This window comes from Stegodyphus dumicola, chromosome 6 (genome assembly GCF_044657685.1).
Source record: "Stegodyphus dumicola isolate Sdum_Otavi_A_Nest chromosome 6, ASM4465768v1".
NCBI lineage: Eukaryota > Metazoa > Arthropoda > Arachnida > Araneae > Eresidae > Stegodyphus > Stegodyphus dumicola.
In genome coordinates this window covers 158886692-158906665 of record NC_140773.1, presented here as the reverse complement: position 1 = coordinate 158906665, position 19974 = coordinate 158886692, and the positions used below count along the sequence as shown (strand labels likewise).

General features: G+C 32.1%; 1 protein-coding gene across 3 annotated transcripts in view; it reads left to right on the top strand.

Moving 5' to 3' along the window:
- LOC118192399 (bcl-2-related ovarian killer protein homolog A-like) overlaps nucleotides 1-19974 on the top strand; it is a 233342-nt gene that overhangs the window by 22175 nt on the left and 191193 nt on the right. For all 3 annotated transcript variants that reach the window (XM_085819119.1, XM_085819117.1, XM_085819118.1), the window contains exon 2: nucleotides 4985-6154. In XM_085819119.1, the coding sequence (XP_085675245.1) occupies nucleotides 5748-6154 (407 nt within the window). In that variant the 5' untranslated portion in view covers nucleotides 4985-5747. The remainder of the gene's footprint in view (nucleotides 1-4984; nucleotides 6155-19974) is intronic.

The window sequence follows — 19974 nt, the reverse complement described above, 5'->3', positions numbered from 1 at the left end:
TTTCATCCAAGGAGGTTTAGTAGTTTTTAATCTATCTTCAGAACTACTGTGTGATACTGAGGATCATACTAAGGTGATACTGTTATTTAGGTACCACTGAAAATGCAACAATCGCGCTCTTTTTTTAAATGAAACAAATCAATTAAATTGGACATTAATAAAACAAATCCTTTTAAAAATTTTCTTTAAAATATTTTATTTTTTAATTTTATTAATTGTATTTTTTTATTTATTTTTATTTATTTATTTATTTATTTATTTATTATTTTTTTTTTTGTTTAAGGTTAGGATTCGGAAAAATCGAATGGTTAAAAAAAAAAAAATCGAAACGTTTCGAGTTTTTGGCTATCGAATCTTTTTCAAAATCTCCGGATTCGAATGGCTGTCCCATGTTTCTCATATAAATTAAGAGCTAAGGTCAATTATCTCTTTTCTTCACACCATTGTAGATTATGAAATGTTTCACAAGAACGTTCTGCTTTTATGAAATGGAGTATATGGTATACGTACACTCTGCACAAAATTTGGGTGAGTTCTATATCTCCCGTTCTATTAGGTCGTTTGGCGAAATTTAACTTGCGTTTTTCATGTCTCGAAAGTACGATACAGGATGTGAATTAAATTTATGTACAACTTTGTTTCAACATAGATATTTTGACACAAGGCTTGAATTGTAATTAATGATCGAAAATGTTTTTAATTTTCCATTTCCATGAAACTTGAATAAGATTTGAGATTCAAGAAAACTTTTCTCGTCATTCGAACAGTTCGAATCCAAACCTAAAGAATCTAATATCAACACCACATGACTTCTTTGCGCGACCTATTAAATATTCTTTTTAGAACAAAAACAAACTGTTAAATATTGTTAGGTACAACAATAAATTCATATTAAATATTTGATACTTGGATATTTATTATTATATTAACTAAACTGTTATTACATATGTAGTTAGATTTCGTTATTTTTCGAAAATTAGTTTTTTTTTAAATTTTATATTGCCCAAACATGAATATTTCCAACATTTAAAACACTTATATAATTGGAAGTACATGACTACGAAAATAAAGGTCGGGTAAGATTTTTTAAGCCGGGTAAGGGGTGGGTATATATCTATATACATATGATATGACCGATTGCTATAAAAAAGGAGATGCAAAACTAGATGTAACAGTCTCATAAACAGAATTTCAATTTTCTATGGCTAATCGTTTTTAAGTTATATGAAATATGTACATCCATACATATATATACGTATGTACGTACTGATGTCCGAAAAAATCTCTTTTGAATTAATTTTAAATCAGTTACAATCACTTTTGGAAAAACAGGTCCTTTATTCTGTGCGTACGTACAGACGTTCGCCCCCCCCCAAAAAAAAAGCCCGAACTCCTCTACTTCGTACAAGAAAGTAAAAAGCATAGCTCAAGATTAGTCTTACTTACTTCCAGTAGAAGCATTCCTTAAAAATATACTGTTGCTGTTTCAATGGACCTTGATCACTAATATCACGTCGTGGGGGTTCTCGCGGTGGTCATGGCGGTGCCACACTCTTAATCTTCCGAAGAAAATTGATGTGGCTCTAAGTTTACCAGTGTTAACATCTGAAATAATCTTCTTCCTTTTGTGCTTGCTTAAAGTAAAATATAAAAGATTTAAATTGTTAATCAAGTGTTTTCTAAATTACATTGAGAAAGTGTACCCCAGGATAAAAAAAATTAATTATATAATTTGTTAACTAAATTTCATTTGCATTGTTTTCATAAATGTTGTTTTCGTTTTAAAAACTGTATTCTTATATTTGTTTTTTTATTAAATGATGAATTTAATTTTTTTATTTATAGCTCTTAATATTAAATGAGAGTCTTCTCCCTTTTTCTCTTCTAATTCTGAAATAGAGGTTTCGGGCGATTCCAGATTCTTTTTGAATGCGGATTCAAGAAAAAAAATTCATTTCATCTCCATTTGTAAAAATTAGCAATGATCGTGTACACGGGATAATCGGCATTTTGTACCAATATTCAGTCTAAATCTCTTCCATTAGATGATTGGTGTAACAGAAAGTTGCCCTGCTTCAGTTTAGTGCCCAAAGGGCTTTCATAAATTGATGGAATGAGTATTGGTACCCTGAGGATACCAAAGTGACTATTATACTTTATCTAAAATCTTGGGCTGATGTAGGCAGATGCGCTGAATAAAATCGCTAAAACCAGAATGAAATATTGGAAAAGTTGTCTTCTATGGCAGGAACGTGATGTGATAGAATATTCAAACATGTTTTGGCTGTCATACGAAGTTTTGACGTGGCTGAAAGGCCTATTTACAGCCTCGATCACCCCAGATTCAACTTCATGTTAAACACCCTGAAGCCAAAAAGCCAGAACAGGCGCTTCCAGCAAATGTCATCTCACGTAAATTCTTTTTTTAGTAGAGAAAGACGAATGATAATTCGTTTAACCAAATTATCTGCCACGCTTTGAATCAGCAGTGTTGGCGCTCTTTAGTCTAGAGTACGCTTTGAAGCATCTGTAAATGTTGTTTATGGGTTATATACTGCATAATGACTGTGGATGTAACTGAGCGGCAAGAAGTGTGATCTTTGCCATTTACTTATGCTGCAGTTTTCTTGGTTTAAATTTTTTTCTATTTGATGTACAATTTACTGTGCTGGCTCACAGTGAGCCAACGGAATGGTTTTTCCTTTCTCACAACTATGATTGTTGATATCTTACCCTCTACTAAGCATATAATTTCTACAGTTCTACCCGCGGAGATCCCTTAAAATGAACTGCGACAATTTTAATATTTTGTAAATTATTAAGATTGGTAGATTATATAATGTAACTTGTATAAGTATATAACGGAAATCGTTGTAGTAAACGAACAAATTATATGCCTCTGACTTGAATTGTCGACACCTATAGCGGTTAGCTTGCGTTATACCTTATCATTATGTGTTAACCTCTGTTAGTCTACATACGCTTTTTATGACCATCTCTTATTCACTAGATATTCCAATTGAGTTACTTTTTATTTAAATGTAATAGTTTTGCTTACTTTAAGTTATTCTGAGTTGACTGTAATTTTTTGTTGTCTGAATTATGATTCTTATATTTAAAAACTAATATTATTACTGAAAATATTTATTACAGAGAAATAAAAAACAAATTATACGCTTTTTATGACCATCTCTTATTCACTAGATATTCCAATTGAGTTACTTTTTATTTAAATGTAATAGTTTTGCTTACTTTAAGTTATTCTGAGTTAACTGTAATTTTTTGTTGTCTGAATTATGATTCTTATATTTAAAAACTAATATTATTACTGAAAATATTTATTCCAGAGAAATAAAAAACAAATTATACGCTTTTTATGACCATCTGTTATTCACTAGATATTCCAATTGAGTTACTTTTTATTTGAATGTAATAGTTTTGCTTATTTTAAGTTATTCTGAGTTAACTGTAATTTTTTGTTGTCTGAATTATGATTCTTATATTTAAAAACTAATATTATTACTGAAAATATTTATTCCAGAGAAACTAAAAACAAATTATACTACTTTAGATACGCAACTAAGCAAAATTAACGTAACACAAAGTGCATTAGCTGTATCTGGAATTCAGTGGACTTCTATGAAATATTCTGAACAGCCTGCACACAAAGCCGAGCATAAATAGAAATCTGTCAATTAAGTATAGGCTTACTGTATGTGTTATTAATTAAATTTATGCAAATACTTGTATTTTTTAAAACCACAGGCCGTTGTTTGGATGATACATTTTTTTTTCTTTTGAGATACGTCATAATATCACGGATAAAAATAACATATAGTCCTTCGAATCAACGAACCACTAAATAAGTATAGAAATCTGGCTGGGTAGTTCATTTGCTAGTACAAGTAGCTCATATTAGCATTTAACACAGTTAAAGTGATACACTAAATGCTTTTAGTATCTTTATTACGATATTTGTTTCACAGAATAGGGAATAGTTTGTAAACTCGGTTAAATAAAAATTTGTCAATGTGAAAATTATTATTGCAATTCAAATATATTATTTTAATTAAATATCCTATACATGAATTTTTATAGCGAAATTATCGACTGAAAGGTAAAATATTTCTGATGGAATTATGCTAAAATGAACAATATTTAAATTAAGAATTGAGGATAATAAAATAGAAATTAGTATTATGGTTTAAAATTAAATAAAGTTTTCATCTCTTAAGAACTAATTTTAGCTAAACAATATAAATTTATTTTATGTGTTACATAACTTAGGGAGAGGAGTTTGGACATTCAGCTTTCACGCGAGTGTCATTTTAAATCATAGCCCTCCTTAACATAAATTAATAAAATTGCTTGCAGAATATGCTAGAACAGAGTTTCTTAAACTGTGGGTCGCGAATCCCATGGGGGTGTCATGTTACCTGCAGGAGGGCGTCGCCAAAAATTTTAGCAGTTTTGATATTTCTTTAACTTATTATAATAATTTTACAATTACTAAATATTTTTACATAGTGTATCTTTTTTACACAATGTTCACTCACGCGTGTGTCGGATTTGCGCAATGCTTATGGGCTTCCACAAATTTTTCGTAAATATTGTGTTGTCCTGGGGTCGTGAAAAAACTCTCAGTGATAAAAAGGGGTCGCTACTGAAAAAAGTTTAAGAAGCCCTGTACTAGAAGATGTTATTAGCTATGCAACATTTTTTTATGTAAATGCAGTACATGCATCATTTAAAAAATATAATTTTTTTATCTCAAATATTCATTTTTTATAATAGTGATTTAATCAGTTTTCCAATTAATTACTATTTTCTAATTATTTTGACATCCTGAGCTTAACAAATGAGAATAAAATAATTTTATTTTCAAAATATTTGTAAAAAGTAATTTATGGTGCCTTACGTGAACAAAAGCGTGAGGTATTTGATATTTTCTCGTATCGTTTCAGTAATTTTGTTTTTCTTTCAGATTCACTACAGGAAATGTTTTCAAAGAAGGAATAAAGAATAAAAATTCTTCTCCTCGAAGATTTACAAATGATTATTGAGCAACTGCATAGCAAAAAGCTATTATTTGTTCCTTGTACTTCCTTTTAGATTATACATCACCTACTAAACTGTCAAGAATTCGTCAGTCTGTTGATTTAGAGATGACCGTTGACAGCAGAAAAGATATCATTTTTTATTTTCTTAGAAGCTGATTCGACACTGATAGATGAAATTTCGTCTCTCATTCAGTCAAAAAATTAATAACAAAAACTCTTGAAATGAAACAGTCACGAACGGCAATTGTTTTATCGTAATTTTGCCCTGAATCCCAAGATAGCTTTTTGTAGCGCGAAAAATATGAAGTTTGACATCTTTGCTCTAGTTTGATTTTAATGAATTATTTATTACTTTTTTTTAGTTCTGACAACTATGTCTGAGACATATGTTCTATACAAGACATGTTTTATACTTTCTTAAGAGAATTAAATGCTACTCAAAACCAGTCTACTTGTCGTCACATCATCATCATACAGTCCATCAAATTCCACCCTTTTATATGAAGGATTTGAAGGAATGTGTCTGGCAAAATATACCTTTTTTGTCCTAATTTTGAGTGTTAATAAGTTAATTGTTTCAAAAGAATCCGTCTGATTGTTTATTTTGCTATCTTTTCTAATGAACTGTGACACTTTCACGGTAATGGACAGTCGCACAAAGTAAAAGTTTGTAAATTCATATTCGCAATGGCTATCTCACCAACTGCCAATGGGTCAGCTCCTAGACCCATGACATTGGCACCACCGTCGATGGGCAGACCAAGGAAATACAGTTTACCAGTCGTCTTCCCACGACCATCACTCTCTGTTTACGCAGCAGCAGCGGAGACTACAAAAGAATCCATTTCTCGTCGTAGAAAATTCAGTCAAGTGGGACAGGTAGTCGGCCATCGCCTGTCCACGACTATTGGATGGCGAAGTCCTATCTCACAGCAAGATGTAGTCAATCAGGCGAAGAGTCTGTGCGGAAGATATTTGAGAACTAAACTTCGGTCATGTTCTGCCGTCCACAAAAAGTTGGGACTCCAAAGGCTGAAGAGCGTCAGCAACTTAGCCTGTGGATCCAACACGGCAGAAATTGCTAATGAGCTCCGGTAAGTACTATATTCACCTTAACCTTTAGTATTTCTTCAAGACATGAGATGGATTTGATTTATTGATCTCCAAAACATGTGTTTCTCTAAAACACGTTCTCAAAACTGATATATTGCACTGCTGAGCATTTTCACTTTTTAATGTATTCATTCACACATTTTTTTATAAAAAATAGTACCCAGCTCCTCTTAGAAAAAATTGAATGTGGTTTTTAATGTATAAATAGTTAGCTTGCTTACATATATTTGTATAAAATAATACATTAACGGAAATTTAACACAGTTCTATAATTTTAGTAAAATGTAAATTTAATGTAAATTATGTGAAGAGCAATTAAAAAAAGTATTATCTTTTTCCCTATGTTGTATTAAAAATCTAATGTCTTAGTTGGAACCTTATAACAGAGTGATATGAGATCTTACATATAATATTATTTTACATACAGTCAACTCCCGACATCCTCCCTGGCATCGGATTGCAAATTAACCGTGCCATGTTTAAAGAAAGTTAAGTTTGTTTTAATGGGGAACGATGAAAAAATCACTATCATAAATCATAAGAATAAATCAGAACTTCCACAGAGATTGGAAAAAGTAAAGAAAATGCCTCGAACAATATCAGTGATAGCAGATGATATCTTAATAGTTAAGGCATTGTTTTTATCCAGAACACTACATAATTGAACTGTATATAAGCTGGAATATATAAACGTTGTTAAATAAGGCCATTAAAATGCACTATTAAATTGAAAGAAAAGTAAGTGCACAGCAATTAATGTTCCATTGAAATACAAGAAATTATTTAAACAAAAACATCGTTTCCTGTCTCGAACTGTAGTGTATTTTTCTAGTTTTATGTACTGATTAACTATTAAGTGAATTTATTCTCCAAATTAAACTGCAGAAAAATACAGGTAAATTGTTAATAGTACTCGTATTTTACTATTAATTATAATATGGGTTATTTTCTTCCTAACTACTGTCGGATTAAATGTGATTTTGGTCTAACCATGGGCATCGCCCCGTTTCTGCTCCGGTTAATCCGAAATCTACTATATTTTATTAATTAATTTTATCTGGCATTAGATTATAGCTAAACCCAGTAATATTTTTTTCTTATCACGAAATCATTTCTTTCACATTCTAACCAAGACCTTCAGGCGTAATAAATGAATGTATCTAACGTTGGTCACAGACCTGTGGGATATCATGGAGACATGACTTTGTGCAGTACACCATCCCAATACTGATCGATAGCATTCCTGAGGGAAGTACCGTCCGGTTTCGTATGTCTCTTCCCTAATCGAGAGTTGTACGACAGAATGTCCCGACGAATATTATTACGTAATTCTGCTATTTGCAGATCTGAAGCATTTAGTCTCAAAGGGACTAAAAAACAAGCTAGCCACTTTCGCTGAATATTCATTTGCTTACATTTGTTACATTTATTATCTTTTGAATTGTTTTTCGTCATTTTTTTGGTGTTGAATATCTTAAAACGTCAGTGAAGATCAAATTATATTTAATTGCTAAGCGATCTTTTTTAATGTGAAATTTATTTATGGTTTAAGATACCAAGGTTAGTTCAGAAAGAATCATCCTATTTAAAATTTCCATAGCTTTTATAACTATCAAAATAAAATGATGCTATATGAATGTAAAAAAAGGCTGTCAAGTTTTAGTTTAGGAGTAAGTCATACATTATCCACTCTTTCTCCTTAACACATCTTCATGTTTATCACACTGCCTTCTGCCCATGCATACTTAGAGTTGGGACTACTGATCGTATAATCAAAGTCTCATACTGATAACATCATTCTTATTGCTTTTACAACAATGTTAGCATGATTTTTCAGCTACCAATTTGCACCACGAAGAATAAATAGCATTTCCATGGTCGGAAGTGTGTGTCAGGAACAAAATTTAATCGGAGGCTTTCAGTGCAATGCGAAAGCAGTGCTCCATCACGTAAGAAAATATATGAGCGTATTGAGAAATTTGAAAGTGACCAGAAAATTATGATATCAAAGAGACAGAGAGAGCAGAACAACAGTCAGCCTCAATCATTGTCCAGAAAATTCAGGAAGCTCAAGAAATGGTACTGGTAAAGCGGCCACTTACCATCAGTGATGTAGCAGATTAGTTAAGGATCTGTCTGCAATGCAATTATCGATGACGAGCTCGAATTCCATAAAATTTGTGAGAGACGGGTGCCGAGAGGACTTGTAGAGACATTAGGTATTTTTGGAAGCAGGCAAGAGGAAAATTATGCAACTCCTTCGCCGGGAATCGAACCGTGGCCCTTTCAATTACGCGCTGAGCGTGCAGACCATTACACCACGAAGGCTCGCTAAGAAGGCGGGAGACATACCTTATATACACCCCTTTTAAAGGGCGACTGCGGTTTTTTTAGGGGACCCAATCGTCAAATCCTCTGTGAGGAGAATCATCATCGAACACCCTTTGAGTTCGGGCGCCACTGTAGAGACATTAGGTATTTTTTGAAGGAATTATGCGTATGGAAAAAGATAAAATTATGCAACGCCTTCGCCGGGAATCGAACCGCGGTCATCTCAATTACGCGCTGAGCTTGCAGACCACTACACCACGAAGGCTCACTAAGAAGGCGGGAGAAATACCTTATGGGTTTACCGAGAATAAGATAGCTTATCTTAGCTTATCTTAACAGACGATCGAAACATTAATCATTTTTGTCTGGATGTGCTTAGAACCCCCTTCCTAGAACTCATTCCTTTCCCTAACTATCATCTCTTTCTACTACTCTGCTTTGGGAGGTCGCAGATTTTCTACGGACCAAAAAATGTAGAAAGCGATACATACGGTTTTGCTCGAATAATCGAAAACCTTCTTAGAGGCAATACGCAAGCCTTATATTGTTGTACAAATTGTTGTAAAGGAAGGAGACTATATGGGAAAATGACGTCTCTACTTTTGTACAAATAAAGTGAAAAAAAAAAAAAAAGAAAAAAACAAGTGTGGCAATGATTTTTGACTTTTCCTAGTATATAAACAATAGATGGATAATATTTTTTTTAGAATGAATGGAATTGGTGTTTAAGCAACTGAAAGCTTTTTGCGTATTGTCATTTGCTTGGTGTAATTCGAACACAGTGGACTAGATCATTTAGTTTTAAACAGGTAGCCTCTACATCTCCTGCTATTGTAAACTATTTCTTCTTTTGGAGGCATGTGAAATATCAAGTGTTTGCTTTGTATCAATCCACAAGCCTAAACGAACTTAAAATATAAACATTTTCTTTTATACAATTAGCAGTGACACATAAAGCTGTGTTTGGCAGGAATTTCCACAGCGCCTTGATATTCGTGTCTCTAAAAAAAGTCACATCGAACATTTTTAGAAAAGATATTTTTCTCTGTATTTACGTTTCCGCGTAGCATTCTGTGTTGTTATTGTTTAGAACTATAAAGGTATAACGAAATATTAATTTAAAAAAGCGGATAATTTTTCTTCAACTATTTGTATATATGCCTGTCGCTAATTATTTAGGTTCTGTAATAAATGTTTCGTATACCTGCCTAGTACGAATACTGTACATACTGCAATAAATGACGTGTGTATTCCATAATATGTGAATTCTGCTTTGAGAATTGTTGAAGTTCTGTCGTTACAAATTTTTTAGAGTAGATAAAAAACATTTTGCCTTTCACAAAATCATTTACTGTCACCTTGTTATTTATTTTTCTGATATTCAAAACTTCCTTTCTGTTGTATTTCATAACGCAAAACTCGAAATGCTTTGAAATAATGTTTGGCAATTTTTCTTTTTGTGCCATGTTTCATATTGTTGCGTTTTTCTTCTGACACCAGTTGTTACGTTATATTCTTCCTTCACGTCGTACGGGGTTCGTGTGGATTTGGAGTGAATAACGACGACAGCACTTTATTTACTAATATTAATCAGAATAGCTCCAAAATCACTTTTACTGTCGTCGAAGATATACTATAAACACGCTGGAACATTCAGCGACGCAGCCTTCACATTGTCAGGCAATGACGGTGGAGACATCTTCACTGCAAAGCACCAGAGTACAGCTCCCTATTCTGCTTGGTCGTTCTCGGAAATCCACGTACTCTCGAGACTCTCCACGCTACAACTCGCGATGCACAGAGCACAGCTCCCGACTCTTCGGTTCAGTCGTTCCGAGCTCAACACGCTCTCTCGATGATGCACTTACCGCGATGCACTAAGAGACTCCTTCGGTGCACTCGACGACCCACTCGGCACTCACTGCCCAGCTGTCAAATCGATCGTCTCCGCACGGACTTAACTAGATGAGACACACACTCGACGAAGCACCCACTCGATACTAACTCGCTAGACGAGACACTAATTTGATACTAACTGACTGCGGACCAGCAGGGTTTATATAGCTTTCGGCTTGTGTTCGAGAACATTCTGGGCTAAACTGGTAAGAATTCGTTCCAGAAGGTTCTTCATCCATCCGTGGCATATCGCTAATTTTGTCTGCGAATTTCGCCAAATGTGGAAACCTTGTCTTATTTTGCCATTTTATGGCAACCCTAAAACAGCTTCGCAGGGAAGCCATCTTACCGCGCCTGTACATTTCGTAACAATATGCATTAAGTTTCAAAGAAGTTTCATGACTCTTCGACAGTTAGCCATATGCACTTGATACCGCTTTAAAAAATTGATCAAGTAAGGTTTGTTATCAGATTTATTAATTTTGGGCAGATGATTTTATCTTCGAAATATGCAAAAATGATGCTGAAAAAAAAAGCCGAATTTATTTTCAGAAATTAATTTCTTTTATTGGAGGAAGGAGAGAAATGTTAAAGAATGTAACGTCTATACACCGCTGATGTAAAAAGAAAGAAATAAGAAGAAATGATTTAGAGATCATACAAAAAATAATTTTACAAAATTTCGCTTTAGCATTTCTTCTAATTTATTATTATTAACAGTTATTTTAAACTTATTATTATTAACAGTTATTTTAAATTAATATTATTTAAAAGTAAAATTTATTTTTAGAAATCTGCAACCAAAAGCAGAACATGCGTTGCTATCTTTAGCAATGCTGATATTGAGTCCTCAAAAAATATTTTTAATATTAGCCCGGGGAAATTTTTATTATGAAATTCTTTGATTAACTTGGCATCTGAGAAAATGTTTTTCTTTAATACTGCCGCATAAAAACTTATGCTTCATAAAGCCGATAATACGGTACATTCGGAGCTTGAGCGATGCAGGATTATCAAATATACCGGATTATGGATTTCACCTAAACTAGTTAGTGGACGGCTGTTTTGTCGATGCCGAAAAGAATAGAAAAAAGGATTATCGGACTAAATTGTATATTGACGAAAATTTATATTTTTCACATTGTTGAATATGCTGAGAAATCAGATGGTATTTCTTTTAGTAACTCTGAAAGTATATTTAACGAAGAAAACTTATTAGTAAATAAATTAATTTATAATTTAATTACAATTAATCCGGTGAATCTTTACATTATGGTAACTTGGCGATTTTTTGGCGAAACTTTGGCGACCAACCCTGCTACAGCAACCTGCTAGTGTTTTTTTTTTTGGACGCCATTTTGTTTTCACGAAGTAAAGGCATGTTTTTTTTTTTTAACTCAACATTTTTTCCAACAATCTGCTAGCCGAATTACGCTTATGCTAGAACATTTATGGAGCAAAAGGGCTTAATCATGACGAAGATTAGGTGCGAAATTTGGAGCAAGTGTAGAATCGCCCATTGCTTGCCGCGTTTTTAAGAATTGCATATACACGGTATCCATGTATATGCAATTCTTAAAATTTAGTTGCATCACCATGATTCAAATTCTTAAAATCTATTTTCACTTAAAAAAACATCCCAGAATTGCACAAAAATGTCATTGCGCACATTCTTGACTTTATCCATGAAACACATCGACCTATTCTCACTTAAAAAGTCAAAGAAAATTGACAAAAATCCAATTCTCCTTACTCTTGTAAAAAGCGCCAAACAAATAAGTAGGCGATTCTGCACTTTAGCAACGAAATTGTTACTAAGTGCTTATTAGCTAAAATCCCCATTGGAATTTTCCGGAAAATGTCACATTACATGTCTCACGATCTCTCATTTCTCTGAGACAAAATAATCTGTGATTCGAACTGTGTACTTCTCAGATTATTGCTAAAGTCCTAGCTAGTAACCTTTATCGCCTTACCAAAATGTCGCCAAACTAACTGTTACCATAGTCTAAAGATTAGCCATTAATCCTTTTTTATTTGAAATTATCATAAGTACCAGAACATGATTATTCAAGTAAAATTGGAATGCTCATCAATATCATAGAGTCTTCTCTTAAAAATATTGTTCTTAGTATATGAATATTCAATATATTTCCAATATTATATAACTTGTTTCGCTTCGCATTTAATAATATAACGCTTCTATTCTCAACTTTTTCTAATTAATAATTCTCATCTTTTGGTGAATTGTAAAGTCACGGGTTTTTGTTTATCAATAATTTTAGCAAGCTGTGGGGTGCTATATGGTCTGCTACTGGTAATTAGTCCAACAACTCCAACAGATATAAAGCAAATTATTACTATGACTGGAATAACTACAAAGTCGTGGAAAAGTTTAGCCAACTTTTTTATTTAAAGAGAATTTGGAACAAAAATGCACTTTTTTACGCTAAAAATATCATTCAATATCATGGTGATGCAACTAAAGGGACAGATAAGTTCAAAATAAACGTGGAGCAGTAGTCAAAGACTGCGCAGTTAAATTTTACTCTATGTTGACTCAGTAATTCTAACCGTAATGTGAAAATCAAGTTGTCGGCAACGATATAATGCAAATCGAATAATTACAACTATCAGAGCTGGCAGAAACTGAAGGTAGCGCGCTCGCGCAGACCAGAATCACTGTCTTAAAATCCAAAAACTTTAGTTTAAATATTGGACATCTTATTTACATTCGTGGAAGGAATATGGAAAGGAGAAGTTAAAGTACAGATCCAAATCATAATGGCGAATTAGTTTTAAATAATAGCATTGCAAACCTTTGAAAATATTATAACTAATTAAAGAAATTAAACGAGATAATATTAAAGAAATTAAACGAGTTTAAACAAAGAATATAAAATGGTTAAAAAAGTGCGTAGCAGCTGTTGAGTCTTTCCAATTATCGTCGATGCTGGTAGCTCCGTATATAAAGGTTCCGGATTATAGTTGCAGGAAACCATTGGATTGCGAATGGCCGGATTTTTACTGTATTTAAGCTAAAAGGCAACTCCCGCCCAATATTCTGTTACTAATTTGATTCATTCCTTAAATTAGAACTATGGATTTGTGTGGAGAGATAAATATGGCATATAAATTTACAAACTATTTTTAAGATTAGCTTTTTATGTTGTAACTATTATTTCTATTATTGTTTAAATTTTGCATTAAGCTTTAAGTAAAAATACTTATGTATTAAATATTCTACTTGATCACCTTTCCTGTAGAATATAGGTCTCCATCTTCATTTTCAAGATAAAAGAGCGTTTTTGTAAAAGCAGGTATGTAATTTTCTTCCAGCGTCACAGGCCTGCGTTCAGAAAGAGATCAAAGGCACAGTATTTGCAGTTCATCGATAAAGCATTATGGGATTTTTCAAAGGCTATCAGTAAAAAATATAAGCTAGATACAATATGTTTTGGAATTTTCAAGAAACTTTGTCTCATTTTTCGATGCTTGTGACACAACTTTTTAACTAATAGTTCTGTGGGTAAAGAAGCGAAATTCCTCGTTTAAATATAGGAGCTTAAACATTGTTTTGATACTGTCTTCTTAACAATGAATGCTATGAAGAATATATGTAACGTTCCTTTATGTTAATTAACCAGTTATAGTATATTTTGAATCTTTATTGTCACTTTTCCTTTCCGTTTTCCCGCCAGAATGCAAATTTAGTTTGCGTGTATTTAAGGTGAGGTTTTTAGATTGTAAGCCAGAGCGTTTCCTGCTTCTCAAGGGCACGTTACTAGGATTGCTAGATGATAAGAATTTTAGTCTTTGACCTTGTATAATAATTACCGATAAATGATATCCACGCAGGTTGAGTTTTGAGTCAACTTCACGTTAAATTGATTGTGCAGCCTTCCGCCGCTAGCTTATTTGAAATTGATTGAATTGTACATTTGATTTACTGTTACTGTGAGTTATCTCGCCGCAAGTAGTTGGCTGAGTTGTAAACACCGAGTGTGCATTCTGTTCTTCTTTAGTTTTAAGTAAAGAGAGATTTTTACATCCTTCTCGAGTTTTAGTTGTTACTTTAGACTTAGCGATAACTTTCTTTACATCTACGAAGAGTTCCGACACTTTGGATGCTTGTAAAGAACACTAAACTCTACGTATATTTCAATACTAAAAATTCTTTTTAATTTTTTCTTTCCTTTTGCACGAGAAACGAAACTATATTATTATTATTATTATTATTATTATTATTATTATTATTGTTTCCTAATCTGATGGAAGATGCCGTGAACGGTTTCTCTAGTACCTTCCATTTGCAGAACCATTCCTCCTCTAAAATGCTTAGACATCCCTGCACACACTGCTGTTAACAGTGACGTAAAACCTTTACTATAAAACCTCGGTACTGTTTTTCGGATATCGTTTATTTTATGCCATAGGTGAGCGAATATAGTATAATGCGTAAAGAAAACCTTCCTATTTAACACAGACGCTTTCCTTTTTAAATTACTTATAGCTTCCCAACTAGAAGAGTTATCTCTTAATATCACGCCATTATCCAACATGCTATTTCAAATGCATTTTAGTAAGTGTGTTCAAACCTAAATAATGCTGTCATTTTTGTATGTATCTCAGCACCCCCAACAGAATTTGTGATTACATGACACGACTTATTCCTTTGTCGGTAATGACGAAAAATTTTTTTTCTAAGCAAAATTAAGTGCCAGCGTGGCTAATGGAAGAGAAAGTCTACAAAACTAAATATTAGATTTTCTAAGAACGGCTGTTTTCTCCTTCTTTGCCATTAAAGAAATTGGAAGTCTGGAACTTTTCTTTTATTTTGTAAAAGGATTACTGTTACGTGACCAGGCAGGAATGCTCCAAAGATATCACATACTTGCATTTTCGGAGATCAATCAGAAATATTATTAATATTTGAAAATTATTTAAGATAAATGTGCAGCTTGAATATTTAGAAATAACCTTGCTTTGCAAAAATTTGTTTTAAAATGTATTTTAGGCACATTTTTACTACAGGTTCATCACTGTAAATGATAACTAACAAAAAAAAAAAAAAAAAAAAAAAAACTGAAAGGGTTCAGATTTTAATGGTAGCCCTAAAGGGTTTGTTAAAGATTTTTACGTTCTCGCTGAGCTCGCGGTCTACCAGCCTGCTGTTGCACTCACTCCAGCTAACCCATTTCTTTTTAGCTTTATTATTAAGCATCCCTTTCTTCGCACGTACGCGATCTACAGTTCAGAAAAATAAGAAAATTTTAAAAAACAGCAAAAATTAGTGTTTAGGATTTCCGATGAAGTTTTAAGTGTTAGCATACATTTTTCTATTTTTTCTATCTTTTCGCAGTTTATATCAATGCACAGTTTTCTTAGTAAGATAGCTTACAAAACTTTTTTTTGTCTTTCTATTTTTTAACGTTTTATGTGTTAAATTTATTAATTACATATCGTGTTCTTCTAACTTACGCCAGATAAAATTCAATTGAATAGAAAATTCACAGAATATTTAAAAACAGTATAGCTTTAGAATTTCCGATATACACTCTCGCGCGCTGGAGATAACAATGTTTTAATCAGCACAATGTTGCCATTGCTCAAATCTTGGAGTTTATTAAAAATTAATTAAAGCTTTACTAAGTATGAGATATAAAATTCGAACTTCAATGTACACAAGTTATATTTTTATTTTATCTGCTATATTTTTATTTTATTTATTTATTTATTACTTTATTTTTTATTTTATCACATTCTAAAATTGCTGAAGTATCTGGATTTGGCAAAATTCCTTTAATATATTGTATATTAAGTTTTAGAAATTCTTACATTAAACATTCTAAACTTCTAAAATTTTGAGTTAAATTATTTCAGAAAATACTCTTAACATCTTCCATTAGGAAAGGAGCAGGAATAACAGTTCTATTACGTTTTGAATTTGTTTTAGTCAGTAGACATGTCTGTATTCAGCCTGAGTAGCGTAAGATTCGGATAAGCAGCTTATACTTTTCAGTAAAAATTTAATTCGTCGGATTTCTTCGAGAAACATATATACATTCATGCAGATTCTTTATTATTTAATCATATATTCAGGCAGATTCTTTATTTTTAATCATATATTCATGCAGATTCTTTATTATTTAAGCATATATTCAGGCAGATTTTTTATTATATAATTTCTTTAAAAGTAATACAGGGAGTTAATATTTCGCGACAACAATCTGAAAAGTGGTTCAGAGATTTAAAGTGATACACTTCCAAATCCCATTTCGAGAATAATCGCCCATTCGGGCTAACTCCCTTTTGGGCTAATGATCAATGAGAATCGGTATAATATGAGTAAAACCTTTCAGCTACGGGAATGGACATGACAACAGAGAAACAACAGAGAAATATGTTAATTTTAAAATTACATTGCGATATTGCTGTTGAACTGAATTTTATGGTTTAAGTGCGAAGAACATGATATTTAATAAATAAAGATAACACACAAAACGTTAGAAAAACGCCCCTTTGGACGTAATTCAAAATCTGAGACTTTTCAGATTTTTTATTTTTATTTATTCTTTTAAATTCAAATTCGGTTTATATTTTTTATTCAATGTAGAAATATTTGTTTGTTTTCCGCAAATAGATTAACGAGGAAACTAAACATTTAACAATTTTACTGTTTCACCATCGCATTGGCGACTTTAAAAATGGCTCGCTATTTTGATCATTTCACACTCATTATTGTAAAATTCACAAAATTAAAACTATCCAACGTCAGTCTCTTTTAAAATTTAAAAATTTTTCCGTGCTATGAAGCAATCTGTTTGCTGTCTTTGGAAAAAAGAATAATAACAAGTACTTATTAGGATATTTTCTTTAATGCCCTGCAGTATGCCTTTAGTGGGGTTCCCATTCGTCCTTTGGAATCACCCAAGTTCTCTTGCAAGCACGATTTTAAAGCTGTAATATCATTCTACGTCACACAATTTGTTTGCTTTCCATAAAGATTTCACTAATTCTTATTAATTTATTTATTTTCCAGTTTCTTTTCTGACTAGAAAAACTCAGCTTATTTTGAATACGCCGTCTCTCATACTACAGCAAAATCTTCATAACATGCACTCAATTAAATGCTAATAAAAATAATGGCACTTTTGAAGTTCTAAATTCGAATTTGATATTTAAGTCTATGAGATAAAAATATGTAATGGGATAATAACCTGAAGACTTAAATATGGAAAATATCTGTGCTATGTTTCTGCCGTATAACATAGCAAGTCTTATTCAACCAACGAAACAAGGAATTATCCGGAATATAAAGATAAACTACCGATAATTTTTTAATGCGTCGATGTGTGAACTTTGTAAGGAGTGTCCATGATTTTCAGAAATAATTCGCGAATAAAGACGTCACATTTACTTTGTCTCTTGCCTAAAAATATAGGGAACATTATTTTACATCGATATTGACGCATATTTCCATGTTTGAATACGTTCATAGATGGCGAGTTGGTTGAAGAAAGTTCTTCACAGATGTCTTTGATAATGCTAAATATTCGGAGAAGTGTGTGAACAGAAGTTAGTGAACAGAAGGTGCAACTACAGATATTATAAATAATTTAATTTATATTATAATAAATAGTATTTATATTTTTATTCAATGTAGAAATCGTTCCTTTAGTTTTAATGGTTTTCTTTAGACTTTTAGTTTTCAGCCATTGTTCTTTTAATTATAGTTTTTTTAGTTTATGTAAAATTTATTTATTAGCTCGGTTGTAGACAATTCTGTGTTCGTTACACTCTCTCAAGACGATGATGAATAATGAACATGTACTAGGGAATGAGAAAGATGATGATGAAGAGAATAGAAAGGAAAAAATGCAGACGACACGTAGTGCAAGAAATTTACGAAGCTGGAAGGAAGCTGACAAATGATCGCAGATTCTCGTAAAATGGGCTAAGCACATGATGTTATGATGGTTCACAGCAAATTTTTAAAGTTACGCCCGAAATCTTGTAAGCATGCATACAATCAAAGTTATACATCATTATACTAAAAAATTCATAAATGTCATGTGATAATATGTATGGTAATTGGGGTAATTTTAAAATGTTGTTTAATTTTGGTTTTCTGAAATAAGAAATCATTTGTGCATGATTTAATTTCAAATGATCGGTATGATTTCCAATATTATTTATTCAGTTGTGGCTAGTAAATTCAGAAACGCACCCAGCATTGACGTTGATGATTGTTTATTTAAATGGTCTTCATACGAAGACCATCTAAATAAACATCTGCAATTTCTGGCATCGCAAAACATGAACAGGTTAGTTTTAAAAATGCGTATTCAATTATCCGGAAAAATCTCAAAAACGACACCTCGCCGATGAGAGATTCTACTGTAAAATATCATTTGTTATGTTATTTTATATGTTATTATGTTATTTTTTAATCACATTTCACATTTAATACTCATGCCATTTTATTAATTTTAATTTTCATTCCAATTTACTGCATAAAACAATAGAATTTAAGGATTTATTAAGTCTTCTTCAGTCATCCTTCAGTCTTGTACGTGTAACTCGTCAGACCAATGGCAAGTGACTAAAATAAAAGTGGGATAAAGGCACATTACGTATCGCTGATTTACTAAAGAAAATGCACAGACATTTCAAACTTACACATTTATTATCTCAAAATGTAGCCAGTCTTCTGCGAATTGACTTTTTAGGTAACAATAACAATAAATAACGTTTCTTATTTTGGTAAAATTTATAATTATTCATGAACAAAATATTTCTTGGTATTCGCAATTGAAAAGTATGAAACAGAGTCAAGAGAATGAATATCCAAAACGTATTTCCTTCAAAAAATTTTAAGATAGCTGTTTAAACACATGCAACCACTTTTATCCATATAATATTCTTGTGATATATCAGCCGTGTGTCTATATTTATTCTCGTTAGCTCTGAAAGACATTTATAGGAGATATGAAACCTGACATCTATGGCAACTACTCATGCAAAGAAAACAAGAGGGAGCCTTCATGGGCGAAGTAGTTATCATCTTCTATTTATATTCGACATGGAGAAGTTTTTCTTTATCACTGTTAATTATACCTAACTACGTCTTTGAGTCGTAAAGGTCAAATGTAATATGGTTCGAGTTAGTATAGAATTTTGGATGTATTTGGTTCTATAAATATTTAATTAATTCTCGAACAATTAAGCTATTCATCTCATATTAGAAACAGTTTCAGAGTCTTAGTTCATTTAATCTTATTTAACTATAAGGTTAAAGTATTCCTTTATTTCTGAATTAAGTGAAATTCTTTCCGTTAGTGTTGCAAAGAATATTTTTGCCTTGTATTTCTAGGAATTTTCCGTTGAATTTTAGTTTAGGGTATTATAAATATTGGTTTCTTTTTTTTTTCCTCACGAATTTTGTTATTAGAAACAAACATCTAGAACTTTTTTTTTTCAGTTTTTGGAGAATGTTACGTGAGGCACGGCATTTATAATTCATTTAGTCTGGCAAATTTCGACATTCCAAGGAACAAAGAACTTTCATTTT